Here is a 20,931-nt window from a genome sequence, read left to right on the forward strand (position 1 = left end):
ATTTGTAAAGTTCAACAAACTAACTACAGAAATTAAATTTTATTTCTTTATAATTTATACAAGTTTACCGTAGCAGGAAGACCCAGAGCAGTCTGGGAAAGGAAACGTATCTGGTACTATGTTTACTTCCGTTGTAAATTCTAGGGTGGAGTTTTTGATACTGTTGAATTGAACCTGTACAAAAATGTTATAGCATAGTTAATTCTGATAATGGTATGATAGATTTTTCACGTCATCTGTGTTTGAGTGTTACTAAATGCTGCACAATCCACTTACCAGGAGTGGATGCTGCCCACCCCAAATTAAAGATAAACGCCCCACCTCTGCCTAGATATGAGAAAAGCTAACCAATTCACCAAACCCTCGTCTTACCTGTATATAGCTATCAATATTACCTATTCTCTAATGTTCCCCACCCTCGCCTTACCTGAATGTAAAGCTATCAGTTCCCTAATGTTCCCCACCCTCGCCTTACCTGGATGTAAAAGGCTGCCCATCCTGACGCAGGTGCATCTATTACCGCCTCGTATTGTGTTTCATTTATTTTTATCGCACCAGTCGTCTGCCAAAGAACAGGGTGTTGCATGGGGGCTCCCGTGTTAGGGTTAAGGGCAGCCACTCTAAAATCACGCCTGAAACAAATGTCACGATATTTAGCACACACCGTATTGTCCACACTTAGTCGAGGTGACTCGATTTCCTACACATGTAAGCAGAAATAAAATGAACAAAGGACGTACAACTAATTAAGCAGTAAACATTAAAGAAACTATTGTTCTCTTTCTTAAGAAGAGAGCCATCACTGGGATAACATGAAGCATGTATTATTAGCATGTCCATGCATATTCGTTAATTCTACATGCTTTTTTAAAAATAAAGCGGGAGTGAGCTCCCCTGAAAAAAAAATCTCGTATATTTTTCTACAAGCTAACTAGCACTAGTCGTCTCCCCCATCTCTATTTCGCACCTCCCTTACCTCTACAAGATTCAAACTGTTAGGAGAAGGTTGATCCATATCCATAGCCACCTACACTCAGGATAACCTAGCAACTCTTGGTTTCCTAGTTTTTGTATACGAAATGTGAGTAACGATTGGTCACGACAAATTACCGGAGTAGGTTTGTCCACGTACCAACCGTATGTGAGGATTGTGACGACATAACGGACTAGGTCTGTCTACGTACCAGCCGTGTGTGACGATTTGTGACGACATAACAGACTAAGACTGTCTACGTACCAGCCGTGTGTGAGGATTTGTGACGATATAACAGACTAAGACTGTCTACGTACCTGCCATCGTCCAGGGTGTTGGTGTAGTACACTGTGACCTTGGCCGGCTCTTCTGACGTGGTCAGTTCAATCTTACCGCCCAGGTCGGTGGCTGTCTTGACCCACGTCATGACCGGAAATGACGCCCTCTCCACCACGTTGAGGTAGAAACTCTGCAGGGCCATCACGTTGCTGTCGGAATGTGCGGCCACACTATGGCCGGAGTTGGGGATGATCCTGTCATAGAAATGTTTTCTTTAGACGGTCAGATCAGTGTTTGACTTTAGGAATTTAGGCTTTAAACCATCAGTTAAGCATCTAAACACACAGACAGCACACATGCATGCATATATATATATATATATATATATATATATATATATATATATATATATATATATATATATATATATATATATATATATATATATGCATGTGTGCTGTCTCTGTGTGTGTTTCGGATATACTAAGCTGTAAAATAATGCAATCTGGTGTCAGTCCTATCAATCGATCTATAGATTGTAAATCTATATAACAATAAATAATAAGTTAGTGAATTAATTAACATTTGCAATTTATTATTTTGATGTAAGCCCATCATGTTGTAATCCCTCCCCCGACCCCTCTCTTTGACGCCCTAGACTGTATCTTCTCCAACTGAATCCCTATCCTAATATGTTAACTGAATTACTGTGTTAACAATGGCACACATTACCATATACAGAACGACATGTTATTTAATGCTTAGACGTGAAACACCTGGGCCAGCGGCTTGTGAAAACTCACCTGAGAAACGTGGGACCAGGTAGCAAATCAAAATAATAGTGTGAGTCGTCAGGTAAGAAAAACTCGTCCCCTGAAGACGACACGATCATTTTGGGGATCGTGTACCGACTGGCATAAGCTGACAGAGAGAGACAGGTGACACAATTAAAATCAACACATCGGTGATAGTTCATTTAGTAACACGGACATCTAACTATTGACTTTTCACAGTGTTTTAATTTTCTGATTTTTACTTCTGTACACCCAAATATTGAAAAATACTATCTAGTTCCTTTTGTTGTTTCCCTTGGAACAAATGTATCAGAACAAATTTATAAAATATTATTTAGTTACGTCCCCTAGATTAAAACAGTGAGTACTTTGTATTGAACATTAAAAATATACTCCAGTTCGTGCGTTTGACATATTTAAAAACTTAGAACATTAATCGTTTCAATAATATATTTGTTTTTAAGTAATTGGATATTTTGTGAAATTAAGGCGACGTCTATCTTATAGTTTAGCGTTATACTGTAAGACAAGGAAACCCGCATGTCGTAATTGTTAAATTGTGTACATGAGATAGCAGTTGTTGAATATGAAGTTGACCACTGGTGCATGAATCAGATTTTAGAAGTGCGACACTAAGCAACAGGGGTAGTGCCACTCTACCCTACTGGCACTCGTTGACGTAGGTTCGGGCACCGTTGTGTTCTGAGTTCATTTCGGAGCAGACGACTTAAAATCGTGAAGCTTAAAGGTGAATTTTAACACAGAAAACAGGCGACAAAGATAAACGGCCAGAGGGCAAAGATCAGAAGACTGAAAGCCAGACGGCAACCAGACGGAAACCAGATGGCAACCAGACGGCAACCAGACGGCAACCAGACGGCAACCAGACGGCAACCAGACGGCAGAACTCACTTAACGGGTCGACGACAGCGGCAAGTTTAGGCATGTTCTGGCCGTCCAAGTCGTCGGTGATGTTCTCCCTGTAGTAGTCGTCAAACGCGAACGTCCAGCCTCCAAGTGACCGGAAGTGGTGGTGAAGGTTCTAGACAAATATAATCCAGTAGGAATTAGGATTAGAATTCACTTCGTTTATTATCTTTTCGACATATATTTCAGCGAAATGGAAACGAAATAAAAAAAATTAGTGAGCAAGACTGTTAACATTTCTGCTAATGCTGCGGCATCAGAAAGTCTTAAGTCATAAAATCATGAAGTCATAAAGTCATAAAGTTACCTTCTGGACGTTGAGCAGATCCATGACAGTCGGCACCATGCCCACAACTCTTTTATCCACGGCTGCTGTTGTCCAGGTCGTCCAACCACGCTAGAAAAAATAGGAAGTGACGTCATACCAGAATACCTGCACTTTATTATTTATACACGCTCATTTTACACATTCATTTCTAGGTCATTCCCTACTACATCACTAAGTCATTCCACACTAGCCCTCAGTCATTCCGCACTATGTCTCTGCCTTTGCCACTACTTCTTTAAGTCATTACCCACTACTTCACCAATCATTCCTCAATACGCCATTCACCTCTTCGTCACCGAGTCACTTCCCTTTACCTCACTAAGACAGTTAAATTATATGAGTACGTAAGTGCGTATCTGCACGTGCATCACGTGCATGTCTATATGCAGGTACAGATGCACATGTCTTTGTGAAAGTATATGTACATGGCTCCCCGAATAACCTAGTCAAGCGACGCCACTGTGTAGATGTCTGACTGTCAGGAAGTAAAATATAATCCACCAACCCCAAACTTATCGATGTTTTAAAATGTATTTAGCTAAACGTTCCCTCAGTGCATGTTTAACTAGTAAACCTCAGCGCGGCAGCAGATTTATTTCATACGACTCAGTTTGAAGATTTGAAACATCTTCATAGAGTTATAATCGTGAGATTATTCCAACATTTGACGCCATTGAAGGCCCTGAAGGTAGGAATGTTTGCAAAGACTATTTCGTTAGTTGCTACATGTGTATCAAAAGTACTTGGCCCAGATATAACCAGATTACACATATGTACTGCCGTGCTTATTCTAACTAAAGTAGCGGGTCACTACACTTTTCTTTTTAGTCGGACGACTTTCTTTGTCAGTTCAGATAGATATTAAGGAAAGTAACACGAACACTAATTTAAATTAATAACATTACATACTGGAGATTGTGATTAACAGCTGTTTGGCTTTTAAATATTCATATTTTAAGAACTGGCATTTACATAGATAGATCTAGGGTGTACAACGTTATACGGGTCAAGTTTTACCAGTAGCGTAGCGAGGGGGTGTGCGGGGGGGGGGGGGCATATGTCCCCGGGTGCCGACCTTAGGGGGCGCCAAAATGGGTTGGAAAAATAAAATGAAAGGTTGAGGGGGGGGGGTGCAAATTGAAAGTTTGAGGAGGGTGCAAATCGAAATCTTGAGGGGGGGGGGTGCAAATCGAAAAGTTTGTCCCCGGGCGCCGGGAAGGGTCGCTACGCCTCTGAGTTTTACAACACCCGTATGACAGATGACCCGTGTAATAAACAACCCGTGTAATCTAGCACAACAAATCTCCATAGAATTTCTTTCTTGACACTGTTTATATTTGAAGTGAAGCGATAAGCACGTCATGAAATTAAAAACGTGACATGTGTTACTGAATGTTACTGAATGTTACTCCTGTTTAACGTATTGTCTGCCCGTTTTATTAACGTAACGTGCGCCATTCTGAACGCCACAACCGATCGTCACATGTCACCAAAAAAAAACCATCCCTCATAAACCCAACCTTTGTAGAATTGTTACAAAGACCAACCAACCCAGCTTTGAAAAGTTAAAATTAGAATTTTCATTGTTTTGTTTGTAAGAAATAAAAACTAGGCAAGTGTGGACCATCCAGATATGTACCCTATGTTGACTGACCTTTGACTCCCCGCCGATGACGAAGCGATGTATGAAGTCGCCTGTGATTGTCTTGGCGTACAGCGCCACAGTGTCCATACCTCGTACAACAGCCTGAGGAAAACCAGTCGTGTTAGTCGTTCTTTAAGGGGGGGGGTGCTGCTTAATGATGTGTGGGTACAAGTTGGATGTGTGGGACTTAATGGGCTGTGGGGGAACTGGACACTTTAGGTGTGGGGGAACTGGACACTTTAGGTGTGAGGGAACTGGACACTTTAGGTGGGGGAACTGGACAATTTAGGTGCGGGGGAACTGGACACGTTAGGTGTGGGGGAACTGGACACTTTAGGTGTGGGGGAACTGGACACTTTAGGTGTGGGGGAACTGGACAATTTAGGTGCGGGGGAACTGGACACTTTAGGTGTGGGGGAACTGGACACTTTAGGTGTGGGGGGAACTGGACACTTTAGGTGGGGGAACTGGACACTTTAGGTGTGGGGGAACTGGACACTTTAGGTGGGGGAACTGGACACTTTAGGTGTGGGGGAACTGGACACTTTAGGTGGGGGAACTGGACACTTTAGGTGTGGGGGAACTGGACACTAGGTGTGGGAACCAGACACGTTATTTTTGGGCGTTACTAGGGCTGAGGGCGTCATAAATACATCAGCTACTTGAGCCTGTTGAAATTGTTGCTAAACTTATTTGGTCACTAGGGGGTTAATGAGCTTTGATTACTTTGATCAGTGGCAGGTTAATTAAGACGCACGATTACATTGATTATTTAGAGTCTTAAAATCGTCGATAATCTTGTTAGTTGGTAGTTTCTAAACATTCGATTACCTTGATCACTGGATATTTTTAAAGATTCGATTACCTTGGTTACTAGTAACTATTTTAAAAAGAATCGACTACCTGGGTTATTGTACATTTTCAAAGGTTCGATTATCTAGGTCATTGGTTACTATTCTAAAAGATCCAATTACCTTGGTTATTGAAAACTATTCTAGAGGATTCGATTACCTTGGTCATTGGTAGACGTAAGAGGATCTCAGGGTTGGAGCCGTTGTCCAGAAACTGTCGCCAGGTCCAGGCGATGATGGCGTCTTCAGATCGCTGTAGTCTGGTTGGGTCGTCCTGTTGGGGGGCAAGGGGGGCAAAGGGGGGGGGGGGAATAGTATTAAATCATATTAACTGTATATGATTAAATGGTTAAAATTAGCAACTTTAAATATTCACATTAAATAGTTTCACATTTCAAAAGTTATGAACGAGTTTTGTAACTTAAGAAGCCAAATTAGTGAAGCTAATGAGTGTAATCAATGAAACCCAAGAACTCACTGACCAGAAAGACGGTGGGCTGGAAGGGCACCTGGTTGATGACGGCTGTGACGCTTTTGGTGCTGACCGCTAGTGACGCCATCTCGCGGATATGGCGGTCAGAGGTGTTGGGGAGGCTGGGGTATAGGTAGGGGTCGTTAGTGGTGGGGTCAGTAGTGGGGTCAGTAGTGGGGTCAGTGGTGATGAGGTCAGTAGTGGTGGGGTCAGTAGTCGGGTCAGTAGTGGTGGGGTCAGTGGTGGTGGGGTCAGTAGTGGTGGGTCAGTAGTGGTGGGGTCAGTAGTGGTGGGGTCAGTGGTGGTGGGGTCAGTGGTGGTGGGGTCAGTAGTGGTGGGGTCAGTAGTGGTGGGGTCAGTAGTCGGGTCAGTAGTGGTGGGGTCAGTGGTGGTGGGGTCAGTGGTGGTGGGGTCAGTGGTGGTGGGGTCAGTAGTGGTGGGGTCAGTAGTCGGGTCAGTAGTGGTGGGGTCAGTGGTGGTGGGGTCAGTAGTGGTGGGGTCAGTAGTGGTGGGGTCAGTAGTGGTGGGGTCAGTGGTGGTGGGGTCAGTGGTGGTGGGGTCAGTGGTGGTGGGGTCAGTGGTGGTGGGGTCAGTGGTGGTGGGGTCAGTGGTGGTGGGGTCAGTAGTGGTGGGGTCAGTAGTCGGGTCAGTAGTGGTGGGGTCAGTGGTGGTGGGGTCAGTAGTGGTGGGGTCAGTAGTGGTGGGGTCAGTGGTGGTGGGGTCAGTAGTGGTGGGGTCAGTGGTGGTGGGGTCAGTAGTGGTGGGGTCAGTAGTGATGGGATCAGTAGTGCTCGGGATGCTGGGTTAAAGATAGGGGTCAGCAGTGGTCGGGTCAAAAGTTATAGGGTCAATAGTGTTCAGCAATAATCCCAAACACACATGTTCAGAAACTCCACACATAACTAATCTACTGAAAAAAAACACCAGTATTCTTCGACCTCTCAACTCCGCTTATAACAAGTTTACATTCTGAGCCACCCAACTTCAACCAACACCCCAACACTACCAAGCAACCACCCAACACCCCCCCCCCCAACCCTGAGCAACGCCCCCTGGAGACGCCCACCTCACCTGTCGTCACTGTTGCCGGCACTGATCCACAAGATGGCTGAGTCTGTGTACACCCTCTCTGTGGGGACGATGATGCTCAGGTAGTGCCACCAGAGGGGGGTCGTGGTCACTTCCTCTGGTCAAACAAAACGTGCGTTCATTCAACCGTGGAGGTCTTAGCGTGTGGGCTTATTGTGTGGCTAATCTTGTGGCTAATCGTGTGGTTAAGCGTGTGGCCTAATCGTGTGGCTAATCGTGAGGCTAATCTGTCTAAAGACTACACTAGAATTTAAACAACATTGGAATACCGTCTATCCTCTTTCACATTATTGGAAAGCGTGGTACGGCATGGTTGGACGCTAGAGATCACTACTACTAATATTTGTCTCATGTTCAGATCCAGGAGGCCTATCCGTAATATGGCGAGTTCATAGAAGAAAAAAAACCAACTGAACTCTACTTCTGTCCTGTTGCTCGCTAGGTCCTTAAGAGAGACTATTTATTTTTCATCAAGGAAGCTGTTGTTGTAGTTGTTTTATAACTTTATCTTGTAGTCTTAAACGCGAAATCGCGATCTTATTTAATCTTTTTCCATCAAAACCATGTGGATCTTTCATAAGTCGACTTTTGTCTTTAGGTCGATTACATAAAGTAAACAGATCTTTTAAATAAAACTCAAGTACAAGAGCTGTGTCAATACCAATTAGTACGTCCTTTACATATGTGATGCAAGGGCGCTAGGTAAGCTGACGTTTATTTAACAGTGTCAATGAACAAACCTGTCAGCCATTTTTGTGACGTCATGTTGAGGATGTAGACTTTAAAGCCGGCGCCATTGATGGTGGAGAGGTAGGTGAAGTCATAGTTCAGGTCAGGGGTGTTGACATAGTCGTCCAGGGGCGTAGACGAGAGGAGTGGGAGGAGACAGAGAGCCCACACCACAGAGGGGCTCAGGGCCATCGTTCTGTGGAATACGTCACACATTTTATCTGCTATTTTGGTGGACATTGTGCGTCTGTGGTGTAGTTTGGTTTGTACTTCACACAATGAGTACCTACATTTTGACCACTTCTGATGAAACGCCCCGTCCAACAGGCAGACTTTCTATTATAACTTTTAAGACAGAAAATTGTCTACATATCTCTCATAGGTGTAAGTCTGTATCTGACCAATGTATTCTTAAATGTACCTTAATGGTTTGTTTACATCTAAATCCTAATCCTAATATAATCCTAACACGGGACTAAACAATGTATGAAGTCATAGCATGAAACGTTTTCCCTCTCTCTCTCTCCCTCACACACTCACACACACACACATACACACACACACACACACACACACACACACACACACACACCTTATACTAACCAAACACTAAACCGTAACACAAATCGCTATTTAATATTTAAAACAGCCCAGTCCTAACCATACCCAAACAAACAAAAAACCGTTTTTATTCTTTTAATGAATCATTGACAGTAATTATAACAGACCTCGTTAAAAAATAAACTTACCTTAATCAGGCTAAACTTACCTTAATCAGACAAAAAACGTTTGATTCATTAACTCAAAGATAAGGACGACACACTCCCATAGACCAGCACACGACACGTGCAGGTACCAAGGTATTCTCTCACCTGTCCGACTTTTGTTCTGACCGTGTAACCGATTAATTTACCTGGGATCATTAACCGTGACCTACTATTGTACATCCTTATCCTAGGCTTTTGTTCTAGACTTATTTTGTGTTGTATTTTATTAGTTTCGTTAAGTCAAAGATTTCACTAATTGTATTATTTTTTTAAATATGAATAAATAAATAAAAGCTATCGTGTGTTTTATAGATACAATCTAGTACTCGTATGATATTTTGGTGTCATCTACTGGATCGTTAGTTTAGTGCCATCAAATGCAACTCTAGCTCTGATGTCACCAAATGCCACACTAGACCTGGTGTCACCACCAAATGCCACTCTAGCTGTCACAAAATGCCACACTAGAACCGGTGTTTTCACGAAGCCAAAACTTAATACAAACCAGAACTTACATCAACAGCAGCCTAGCAAAGGTTTTCATATTTGTCGCCCAGAAATTGTCACCTTCAAAAGTAGGCCTATTTAAGTGGTTCGCCTCGCTCTCACGACTGTTGAGTGTATTAGCTATAATTATGGTGGTTAGAGGATCGTGGTCGCTTGTCTGGTCCCCCCATCACCCAACACGATATACACCATACATACCAACATACGACACATTGGACACGTAAGACACATACGATATAACATAATCGATACGTGCTCTAAGCTTTAACTGTAATGTAAACATACAATAGGACATACTTAAGACATACATAGGACACAGATATGTTATACAAAGATCAAACATTGGACACAGGATATATAGGAAATAGATTGTACAAACATAAGGTATACATAGCACATACATAGGAACACTCTACATGAAACGAACACAAAGGCAATTTTATCCAATCAATTAGCGGGCTTTTCCTGTATTTAAGTAAGTCATTTAACTGCGCATTGAATGTAAACTTCCCAAATCATATCCGGGTACTTTGGAAAGTGACGTCAACTACACACAGTTATTTTTCTTCACTGCAAGGGATCAACCATACACATATTAGACGTAAAAATAATAGGAAGCTGTGTTATAGGGGTGGTCTGTTTTCTTGATATACCGTGTAATAGGGGTTGTCTGTTCTTTTGTTATACAGTGTTAAATGTGTAGAACCGTGTTGTATAGCATTATTTTAACAATGTCATCGGTTTATTTTTTAAATGTGTCCTATATTTCAACAATTCGTGGTGGTGGAGGGTGGGGGTGTGACTTTAAAGTAGTTTTTAATTGTTAAAACAGTGACTTCTGCCAGTGAACACACAGAAGGATCCCATACCAGATACACTCGCCACCACACCTCTCTCTACCTGCTCAACACACGACGCCGGCGTTCATTTACACAAGTCTGGAGTTTGTATTTAGTAGCTTGTCTCCATTAAAATAAAGAACATACTTCAGGTTATTTAATAGTCGTATCTTGGACAGCGTAGATAAATTTCTGGATGTCCAGATTTTGCGGGGGGGAGGGGGGGGGGGGGGTTGGAATGAACCAACTGCCTATCCGAATTTTTATGTCCTCACCTGCCCCCCGCCCTCCTTGTTTTCTACACTCCCCAGATATGTGAAGCTATTCACCTCCGAAATAGTCGTTCCTTTTATCTCCAAAAGCGCATTACACCATTCTTTTGTCCGGACAATTACCACCCATCACAACTTTCACCCCCTGCCCCTCTTTCCTTTCTCTCTCATAGGCTAAAGCAAATCTACAGTTCAGAACTATTTCAAGACTTTTCTAACACGTTCAAGGTAACAGCACAAAAAAAGACGACATCCACCTATTTTCTCACCTGCCCTTTGCTATATCGAATCAGATGATGAGATTACATCTCCTATGATAACAAATCAAACGGCACATTTTGAGACACAATCAATCTTCTAGGTCATCCGCACTCAATTACTAACCGATTCTTCAACACAAGATGTGTAACGATACCTTGATTATGTGATCTGTTTACACAGGACGATACTGGAATAGAATTATCGATACCGTGTATCGAAGGTAGATATAGGTATCTGATATATTGTATTGCCTGATTTCGGTTTTGTCATGTTTGCTTGGAAAATATTTGTGTGTAATTATTCTTTAAGTTTGATAATTCTTGTTAGTGCAAAGAAAGCCTTAATGTTTTAATTAAATTTGTGTACGACGTATTGTTAAACAATGTACGTATTAAAACGTTTGGTTCTAGATCTTCAACTTTACAGCGATCCAAACAAATGGCCATCTTAGTCATAACATTTTTAGTATTTAATAAACAGCACTTCAAAACATTATTTTAAAATAAAACGAAGTAGATACAGTTTTTTTAAAAACTACGTTAACTTTATCGAACTCTGTTTATTTTGTACGTTACAACATTAAAAGTTATATTTGTTATGATTATTATAATTCTAAACATGTATTTCTTTTGTTTATTTAGCGTATTTTGTTTATTTTTGTTTTTCAGCAAGACCAGACGATGAGGAGCTGTGTGTTTCTGCTGGCCTTAGTGACGTCATGGACGGGCGTCACCCAGTGCACCCCACTCGACGATTACGTCAACAAGTTCGACCCCCACTACTCCTACACCCTCATCTCTAAGACGGAGGGACCGGACTTTTCCCTCCACGTCCTCAACATGACGTCACAGAAATGGCTGGACGGTAAGATGACGTAGACATTGGGCAGGAGCATCAGTGTTGTCGCTGTTTGATATAGCTGACGATGTCTCTATGTCTGAAACAGGCAACTGTTTATCCCTGATGATACTAGGTGGCCTCTATAACCACAGTGACAGTCACCAAAAAATTAATTATCTCAGACAAAATAGACCAGACAAATTATCTCAAGGACAAATGACCTCAAGACAAAAAAATATAAAATATATATTTTGTCCATGGTATTATTTTCCTGATATATTTTGTCTCTGGGAACTTTTGTTCGTGTGATCATTTGTCCTGAGATGTTATGTCAAGGAATCTTTTAACGACCATTTCTTATAACAAATATATATAACGACCGTCTCTTATGTCTAAAATTTTTATAACCAAGACATTTAACAACTGCCTCTTATGTCCAAGACATTTAACGGCCGCCTCTTATGTCCAAGATTTTTAACCACCGTTTCTTATAACCAAGTCATTTAACCACCGTCTCTTATAACCAAGTCATTTAACCACCGTCTCTTATAACCAAGTCATTTAACCACCGTTTATTATAACCAAGTCATTTAACCACCGTCTTATAACCAAGTCATTTAACCACCGTCTCTTATAACCAAGTCATTTAACCATCACCACTTGTAACCATAGAGACGGTGACCAAGAAGCCGATCTGGTGGCACTACCTGAGCGTCATCATCCCAAAAAATCTGGACTACACTGACACTGGATTCCTGTGGATTGACCAGGGTCACAACACGGACAAGTAGGTCAAGGACATGGTCTCATCTCCGCTTTAAGCCAAATTTAAAATATTTTTAAAAAAATAACCTACACGTTGTTTAGACGTACCCAGCACTATCTTTATAAGTATCATCTCATATATAATACTTTTCTACTAGAATTCGATTCTTGTATCTTACTTCAAAAAAGCTCTATCCAAGACTTTATCTTAACCTTAGAAGTCTGTCTAATTAAAACGTTAACTTTGGATAGAGACCAAACAAAAGTAGATGACTTCACGTGTTTAATTCCCCCCCCCCCTCCCACCAGACCGCCCACCATAGCAGACGACTTTGTGGCTGGCATCACCATCCTGGCAGTTAACATTCGCGCCGTGTGTGCCACCATCAAACAGATCCCCAACCAGCCGACGGTTTTCTGGGTGAGTAGTTCTAGACAGGGGTAGGTCATGTCAGGGATAGGTCATGTCAGGGGTAGGTCATGTCGTGTGCCACCATCAAACAGATCCCCAACCAGCCAACGGTTTTCTGTGTGAGTAGTTCTAGACAGGGTTAGGTCATGTCAGGGGTAGGTCATGTCAGGTTGAGGTCATGTCAGGGATAGGTCATGTCAGGGGTAGGTCATGTCGTGTGCCACCATCAAACAGATCCCCAACCAGCCAACGGTTTTCTGGGTGAGTAGTTCTAGACAGAGGGAGTCATGTCAGGGGTAGGTCATGTCAGGGGTAGGTCTAGTCAGGGGTAGGTCATGTAAGGGGTAGGTCATGTCAGGGATAGGTCATGTCAGGGGTAGGTCTAGTCAGGGGTAGGTCATGTAAGGGGTAGGTCATGTCAGGGATAGGTCATGTCAGGGGTAGGTCTATTCAGGGGTAGCTCATGTCAGGGGTAACTAAAATGTCAGTTGTAGTTAATGTATGTGGTAGATCGTGTCAGGGGTAGCTTATGTCAGTAGCATCACATATTCACAGAAATACAGAGGACAGTCATCTTTGCTCTACTGACACATGACACTACTGACACATGACACTACTGACACATGGCACTACTGAGACATGACACAACTGACACATGACAAAACTGACATATGACCTTACTGACACGACTGACATTTTGTCAAACATCTTCCTAGTCTGACATGACACAACGGACGCATGACATAACTGTCATATATGACCTTACTGTCACATACTGACACGACTGACATTTTGTCACACATCTCCCTAGGCTGACCCCACCCTGATGAACAGGACCGAGGACGCCGTCATAGCCTGGACGTGGCGGGAATTTCTCTCCAACGGTTCCAACCCAGAGATTCTGTTACGTCTGCCAATGACCAAGGTACGCGACACACGTGTGTGCTGTTTAGAAACATACACATGTGTGCTGTTTAGAAACATACACACGCGTGTGCTGTTTACAAACATACACTCGTGTGTGCTGTTTACAAACATACACGTGTGTGTTGTTTACAAACATACACATGTGTGTGATTTTTACAAACATACACACTTGTGTGCTGTTTACAAATATACACTCGTGTGTGCTGTTTACAAACATAGACACGTGTGTGCTGTTCACAAACATACACTCGTGTGTGCTGTTTACAAACATAGACACGTGTGTGCTGTTCACAAACATAGACACGTGTGTGCTGTTTGCAAACATAGACACGTGTGTGCTGTTCACAAACATAGACACGTGTGTGCTGCTTACAAACATAATCAAGTGTGTGATGTTTACAAACATACGCATTACTGAAGACCATAGCACAGACGATTAATGTTGATTTCTGGAAAATCGAACATTGATAAGTAGCTTACAAACGGTTGAAATAAGTACGCTATTTGATCCGACTAGCTGTGTGGCAGATGAAGCGGATTCCATTTATTTCTGGAACACTGTGTGATCATATCAATGTCCAGCCGCCTGATCTTGAGCTAGATAAATATCCATACGGGATGACCTCAGGCTCTTCTTACGGACTTGAACTTGAGTCTTTCGTCGTGCTGGCAAATGTACGCACTGGTCGCTCGACCACTCCATTCCTACATTTTATCTGATGAGTTTGAGTTGATACTTTCTGATGGTAAGCTGGTACTAGGGATATGTTCTGTGAATTTCAGGCCGTCGTTCGAGGATTTGATACAGTTTCGGCCTACATGAAGATCATTGCAGGAATCGACATCCAGAAGTTTGTGGTGGCTGGGGCGTCTAAGGTATGGGTTCAAATCTTGTCGCATTGATTCTCGGTTGGCACATATGATAATAATTACCCCTATCATATGTAATGAATTAATAAAAGAGATCAACACTGACTGGTAACTCCGCTGTAGCACCGTAGTTAGGTGGAGTAGAGTTACGGTTAAACAGCTGGTGCTACATTTGACTTATCCTCTCCATGTCTACAGCGTGGCTGGACCACATGGACCACAGCAGCCGTGGACAAGCGGGTTATCGGCATGGTTCCGTGTGTCATGGACTTGCTCAACTTCCAGAAGGTAAGTGGCTCAATGTTACAGGTACAGTGGTGGGGTTTACAGGTAAATTGGTGGGGTTTATAGGTACAGTGGTGGGGTTTACAGGTACAGTGGTGGGGTTTACAGGTATAGTGGTGGGGTTTACAGGTATAGTGGTGGGGTTTACAAGTATAGTGGTGGGGTTTACAGGTACGGTGGTGGGGTTTACAGGAAAAATTCGTGAGTGCTATGGGGAAATTGATGAAAGATAACAGACAATAACCATACTCCTGGACCGTAAAACTTTGTATTGACCAACTCTGATACTGTTATTATTTGTATTGACCAACCCTGGCGTTATGTTATTATTTGTAATGACCAACCCTGACCGTATGTTCTAGAACCTCCACCACCACTACCGGTCACTGGGAGGTTGGACCTTCGCCTTTGACTCCTACTACAGCCTCAACATCACCAAAGATCTGGACAGCCCCAACATACCAAAGATGCAGGCAGTCATTGATCCCATTTGTAAGTTTTCGTCAGTCGGTGACCCCATTTGTAAGTTGTCATCAGTCGTGGACCCGTTATTCAGTTAACGCCACTAAAACTACATGTAAAGATATTAGACTGAAAAGTTGTGTACACTTTTGAATCGCTGCGTGAAAGGTTTCAAATTTCAAACGTGTACGTATATTTGGCTTGTTACACAATACTGCGAACAAATGCCTTCAGCGTCTCGCCTGTTAAATAACCGGGGTATTACATTCCCAGGGGAAAAGGCTAAAGGGGGGAATTTCGCTAAAATCCAAAGGAAAGTCCCTACAATTACCCCATCTCAAGCAATGTCTGGCACCATCGAATGGGGTGACATCACAAGAAAAAAGAAATCTAATTTAAAGAGCAATGCTACTTTCCCAAGTGACACCACATTAGCGATAGTTTTAGAACATTCTGTGTTTAGTTATTTAGTGGAATGGAATAATAGCCTGGTTTATATACAAAGTGTTACATAACGATAGATAGATCTAATCAACAATCATGTAATTCTGTATCTAAAATACATATGATTGACCAACTAACAATCATATGATCGTGTATATAACAAACCTATGATTGTATGGCTAACAATCATGTGATTGTGTATCTAGCAAACCTAAGATTGTATAACTAACAAACAATCATATGAATTTGCATTTAAAAGACCTATGATTGTACAACTAACAATCATATGATCGTGTATCTAAGATACCTAATATTGTATAAGTAACAATCATATGATTGTACATTTAAAAGACCAATGATTCTACAACTAACAATCCTATGATTGTGTCTCTAACAGAATATAACGTGAGGTACACAATGATTGTACAAATAACAATCCTATCATTGTGTCTCTAACAATCCTATGATTGTCTCTCTAACAGCCTACAACGAGAGATACACCATGCCCAAGATGGTGGTGACTACAGGTGGTGACGAGTTCTTTATACCTGACGACTCCCATTACTACTGGGACCAGCTTCAGGGACCAAAGTTCCTCAGGTATTTCACAGTATACACCTGTCAAAGTTCCTCAGGTATTTCACAGTATACACCTGTCCAAAGTTCCTCAGGTATTTCACAGTATACACCTGTCCAAAGTTCCTCAGGTATTTCACATTAAACAGTGGCCAATTTTTTTCAGACATTTTACATTAAACACCTGTCCAAAGTTTCTCAGGTATTTCACATTAAACACATATCCACATTTGGAGTGTTTTCTTATTTAGTACTTGTCCAAAATGTCTGACCCATTTTCACATTAATAATTGGCCAAATATTCTCAGATATTTTTACACTAAACATTAGGCCAACATGGTAAATATTTTCACCCTAAATATTTAATCTGTACAAAATACCCAAATCAAATTCAAACAGTTTTAGTGATAGTTTAGAAGCCCAGTTTGAAAAGAAAATTCTCTGTTCATCTATTTACAAAGTTTATTAAAAGTTTAATTCGATAACTAAGGTAATATGTTTGTTTTGATGATATTGATAATGACGTTTTGGTTCCTCTATCTCGTGAGAAATATACAAGTTTTATATGCTAAGTAAAACCAAAGTTGTTTACCGCTCAGGATAACACCAAACGCTGAACACTCAATCGTGGGACATTTGATGAGCACCATACTAGCCATACAAGGGTTCTTCTTCCACGTCGTAGAGAAGGCTACCTTTCCCACGCTCACCTGGACTCGATCCCAGAACAACACTTCTGGCACCATCGTCGTGACGACATCGGTCCCTCCCAGGGAGGTGACGGTGTACTACGCCCAAACACTGGACAACAAAAGGTAATTTTAACACTGGACAACAAAAGGTAATTTTAACATTGGACAACAAAAGGTAGTCTAAACATTAGGTAACAAAGGGGAATTTTAACATTGGACAACAAAAGGTAATTTTAAAATTGGACAACAAGGTAATCTTAACACATCAGACAACAAAAGGTAATTTTAAAATTGGACAACAAAAGGTAATCTTAGCATTGGACAACAAAAGGTAATGTTAACATTGGACATCAAAAGGTAATTTTGAACATTGGATAACAAAAGGTAATCTTAACGCATTGGACAACAAAAGGTAATTTTAACATTGGACAACAAAAGGTAATTTTAACATTGGACAACAAAAGGTAATCTTAACATTGGACAACAAAAGGTAATTTTAAAATTGGACAACAAGGTAATCTTAACACATTGGACAACAAAAGGTAATTTTAAAATTGGACAACAAAAGGTAATCTTAGCATTGGACAACAAAAGGTAATGTTAACATTGGACATCAAAAGGTAATTTTAACATTGGATAACAAAAGGTAATCTTAACGCATTGGACAACAAAAGGTAATTTTAACATTGGACAACAAAAGGTAATTTTAAAATTGGACAACAAAAGGTAATCTTAACATTGGACAACAAAAGGTAATTTTAAAATTGGACAACAAAAGGTAATCTTAACACATTGGACAACAAAAGGTAGTTTTAGCATTGGACAACAAAAGGTAATCTTAACACATTGACAACAAAAGGTAATCTTAGCATTGGACAACAAAAGGTAATCTTAACATCGGACAACAAAAGGTAATCTTTACATTATGTAACTTAATGTAATCTTAACAATGGATGACAAAAGGTAATCTTAACGTCAGGTTATAAAATCTACTCTAAGCATTAGGTATGTGTAGGCGTGGTCGGATGTAGGGTGAAAGAATTTTAACCCAAAAGTCTCGAGTTCGATTACTGGAATTGAGTCTGTATGAAGTATCTGAGCCTACTCAGTTATGATAGGTATAGGGTTAATTATGAAAAGTAAAACCGACTAGGTGTAGAACAGCTTCAAATGCCGAAGTCACAGAAATTGAAGTCGGTTCCGACAGGGTAACTAGGCCTATCATACAGAGAACATTTTGGGCACTAATAAAAACGATGTGGTAAAATATCTAAGTATCCTCTTGTATTCAGCATTTTGCCCGTATGTATTTCAGGCGGGACTTCCGGTTATTCACCGCAGACCCCCAGACTGGCAAAGCTTTATTCCATCCGGTCATTTGGTTCAGCAAACAAGCAACACGACTCAGCCTAAATCAGTACCAGGCAACAGTTGAACGACCGTCTTATGGCTGGGCAGCTTTCTTTATTCAGGTAATCACAGCTAAATCATGTGTCAAGTTACTTTAATTGCTGGGACGAGGTAAGAAATATTAATTTAGCAGTTATTTACAAAGATAAAAATTAATGAAAATCACGTTGTTGCTGTTGTTATTTTATGTTAATTTGAACAGCTTTGTCATAATTTAATTAAAAATATAACGACAACAATAAAATTGACATAAACCTAATTCAGTGAAATGTAGAGGCTAGTTTGTCGTAAATTCCTATACTTGCTGTAAATAATGCAAATTGTTAAAAAGAACTCTGGAATAGACTAAAATAAATTGTTAACAGAAAGGCCTGATTAGACTGAAATACATTGTTAACAGTTACTTGGTTAGAGTAATATAAACTGTTAACAAAGATGCTTGATTAGACTGAAATAAATTGTTAAGAAAGATGCTTGATTAGACTGAAATAATTTGTTAACAAAGATGCTTGATTAGACTGGAATAAATTGTTAACAATGATGCTTGATTAGACTGAAATAAATTGTTAAGAAAGATGCTTGATTAGACTGAAATAATTTGTTAACAAAGATGCTTGATTAGACTGAAATAATTTGTTAACAATGATGCTTGATTAGACTGAAATAAATTGTTAAGAAAGATGCTTGATTAGACTGAAATAATTTGTTAACAAAGATGCTTGATTAGACTGAAATAATTTGTTAACAAAGATGCTTGATTAGACTGGAATAAATTGTTAACAAAGATGCTTGATTAGACTGAAATAATTTGTTAACAAAGATGCTTGATTAGACTGGAATAAATTGTTAACAAAGATGCTTGATTAGACTGAAATAAATTGTTAACAAAGATCCTTGATTAGACTGAATACATTGTTAACAAACAATATGATTTGACCCCCACAGTTGAAGTTTGACGGACTGAAAGGATCGACCTTGGAGTTCACGACGGAAGCCAACATCGTGCCTGACGAGTTTCCGTTTCCGGATTGTTCTGGCCAATCGTGTCGCGGGACACTGGTCTGATAGTCGCAGGCACTGTCAGGTGTCACTGCCTGATGTCAATGTCAGATGACAACTGTCACCTATCTGTCAGTTTGATGAAAGGCTTACACCTAAATAAAACAGTATTATTATTCACTAAGATATGCACCTTTATCAATATATATAGTTTACCTAAACTTTATTATTTCTATCATTACATGTTATGAAATACGTTAGCCAGGTTTTGATGTCAAGGCCTGGCAACTCAAGTTGTTTACACGAATGTTGTCTTCATAATTTCTTGTTGTTGGCTCAGGCTTATTAATAAAACTAAATAAAATCAAACAAGTTTACTTTGTTTTGTTTCCTCGATCAAAGTTTTGTAATTGTTCCTTTATCAAATTTTAAAAAATAAAGTTGTATGAAGTTGATTTAAATATATCTCACAACTTTTAATGGTGCTGGTGGGGGGGGGGGGGAGAAATCAATTTACACGTACAATTAGGTGCGAAGCTTGCACGTGAAAGAAATCATAGAGGCCCAACTTTCTTTGTTTAAAACTACATGCTTTTGGGTTTCATGAACTATTTACGACGCTCTTGTAATCCTGAGATGGCCGAGTTGAAACTAATAAAATCATTTCTCACTTTTATATTCTTTCTTGATTAAAAAAACTCAAATTTGGGTCCTATACAAAGTATTCAAATCACCATCTAAAAACTGATCGCAATTAATTACTCTACATTAAAATCCTTGATAGTCAAGATAGGGATAATTTATTTCACACTTTCATAACTGCACTTAGTAAAACAAGTCTATTTATATCTATACTGATAAGATGAAATGATGTCAGTGTAAAATTTCTCTGCAACCTTGTGACAAAGATTAAGAAACAAACCTTAGATAAGAAAATATAGTGACAGTTAAAAACCTGAGGGTGTGGTGAGTATCTAACGTGGTTTGATAATAAATGTATCTTGTCACTGGCTATCATAATTTATCTCGAGCAAGTTTTCAGTGGCGTGCCAGCAAGTCTACTTTCAGCGAACGCAGGCATATAGGGAGATTATTGTCCGTTTCATAAGTCCGTTTTAATGCTCATTATATAATTTAGGGCGTCTAGAACACAGCTAAACTTCCTCCACCCCACCCCCTCCCCCCTTACTTAAACTTCCAGCCCATCATACCCCAACCCACCACCTTTCAAACTTCAACTCACTACACCTCCACACTGCCAACATATCCATTAATCGCAAAATACCTACCCATTCCAACCCTCCGTTTATATCGCATCACGACAACAAACAACAACGAACTACCAAACAGATTATAAAGCTGCTGTACTAAGACGTTGATCTAAAAGTAGCGTGTTCACCCCTAAGAGTAGTGTGTCACCACTTCTAAAAGTAGTGTGTCACCCCCTCTAAAAGCAGCGTAACACCGCTTCTAAAATTAGCGTGTCACAACTCCTAAAAGTAGCGTGTCGCCACTT

The 20,931-nt window shown here is 40.6% G+C and overlaps 2 protein-coding genes across 5 annotated transcripts; one reads left to right on the top strand and one right to left on the bottom strand.

The window, feature by feature from the left end:
- Positions 1–24: 24 nt before the first annotated feature.
- Positions 25–9,452, bottom strand: LOC131935142 (autocrine proliferation repressor protein A). 3 transcript variants are annotated; one of them, XM_059291491.1, is made up of 12 exons: positions 9,370–9,452; positions 8,099–8,283; positions 7,341–7,455; positions 6,280–6,391; positions 5,958–6,071; positions 4,956–5,048; positions 3,281–3,370; positions 2,959–3,088; positions 2,056–2,173; positions 1,291–1,506; positions 476–632; positions 25–174 (listed from the first exon to the last, which is right to left on the bottom strand). In XM_059291491.1, the coding sequence occupies exons 1-12, from the start codon at positions 9,396–9,398 to the stop codon at positions 55–57; spliced, it is 1,479 nt and encodes a 492-aa protein (XP_059147474.1). In that variant the 5' UTR covers positions 9,399–9,452; the 3' UTR covers positions 25–54. The 3 variants fall into 3 exon arrangements, with proteins under 3 accessions (XP_059147474.1, XP_059147475.1, XP_059147477.1); XM_059291492.1 differs by lacking the exon at positions 9,370–9,452 and adding an exon at positions 8,857–8,963; XM_059291494.1 differs by lacking the exon at positions 9,370–9,452 and adding an exon at positions 8,837–8,863.
- A 1,335-nt stretch (positions 9,453–10,787) lies between these two features.
- Positions 10,788–19,775, top strand: LOC131935143 (autocrine proliferation repressor protein A). 2 transcript variants are annotated; one of them, XM_059291495.1, is made up of 12 exons: positions 10,788–10,953; positions 11,402–11,597; positions 12,246–12,360; positions 12,648–12,759; positions 13,562–13,675; positions 14,461–14,553; positions 14,746–14,835; positions 15,195–15,324; positions 16,221–16,338; positions 16,914–17,129; positions 18,322–18,478; positions 19,362–19,775. In XM_059291495.1, exons 2-12 carry the CDS (start codon positions 11,414–11,416, stop codon positions 19,479–19,481), a joined length of 1,449 nt encoding a protein of 482 aa, XP_059147478.1. In that variant the 5' UTR covers positions 10,788–10,953; positions 11,402–11,413; the 3' UTR covers positions 19,482–19,775. The 2 variants fall into 2 exon arrangements, with proteins under 2 accessions (XP_059147478.1, XP_059147479.1); XM_059291496.1 differs by lacking the exon at positions 10,788–10,953 and adding an exon at positions 10,994–11,117.
- The last annotated feature ends 1,156 nt before the right edge of the window (positions 19,776–20,931 follow it).

Source organism: Physella acuta, unplaced genomic scaffold, assembly GCF_028476545.2.
Source record: "Physella acuta isolate Inbredline_101_S28 unplaced genomic scaffold, ASM2847654v3 ptg000133l, whole genome shotgun sequence".
NCBI lineage: Eukaryota > Metazoa > Mollusca > Gastropoda > Physidae > Physella > Physella acuta.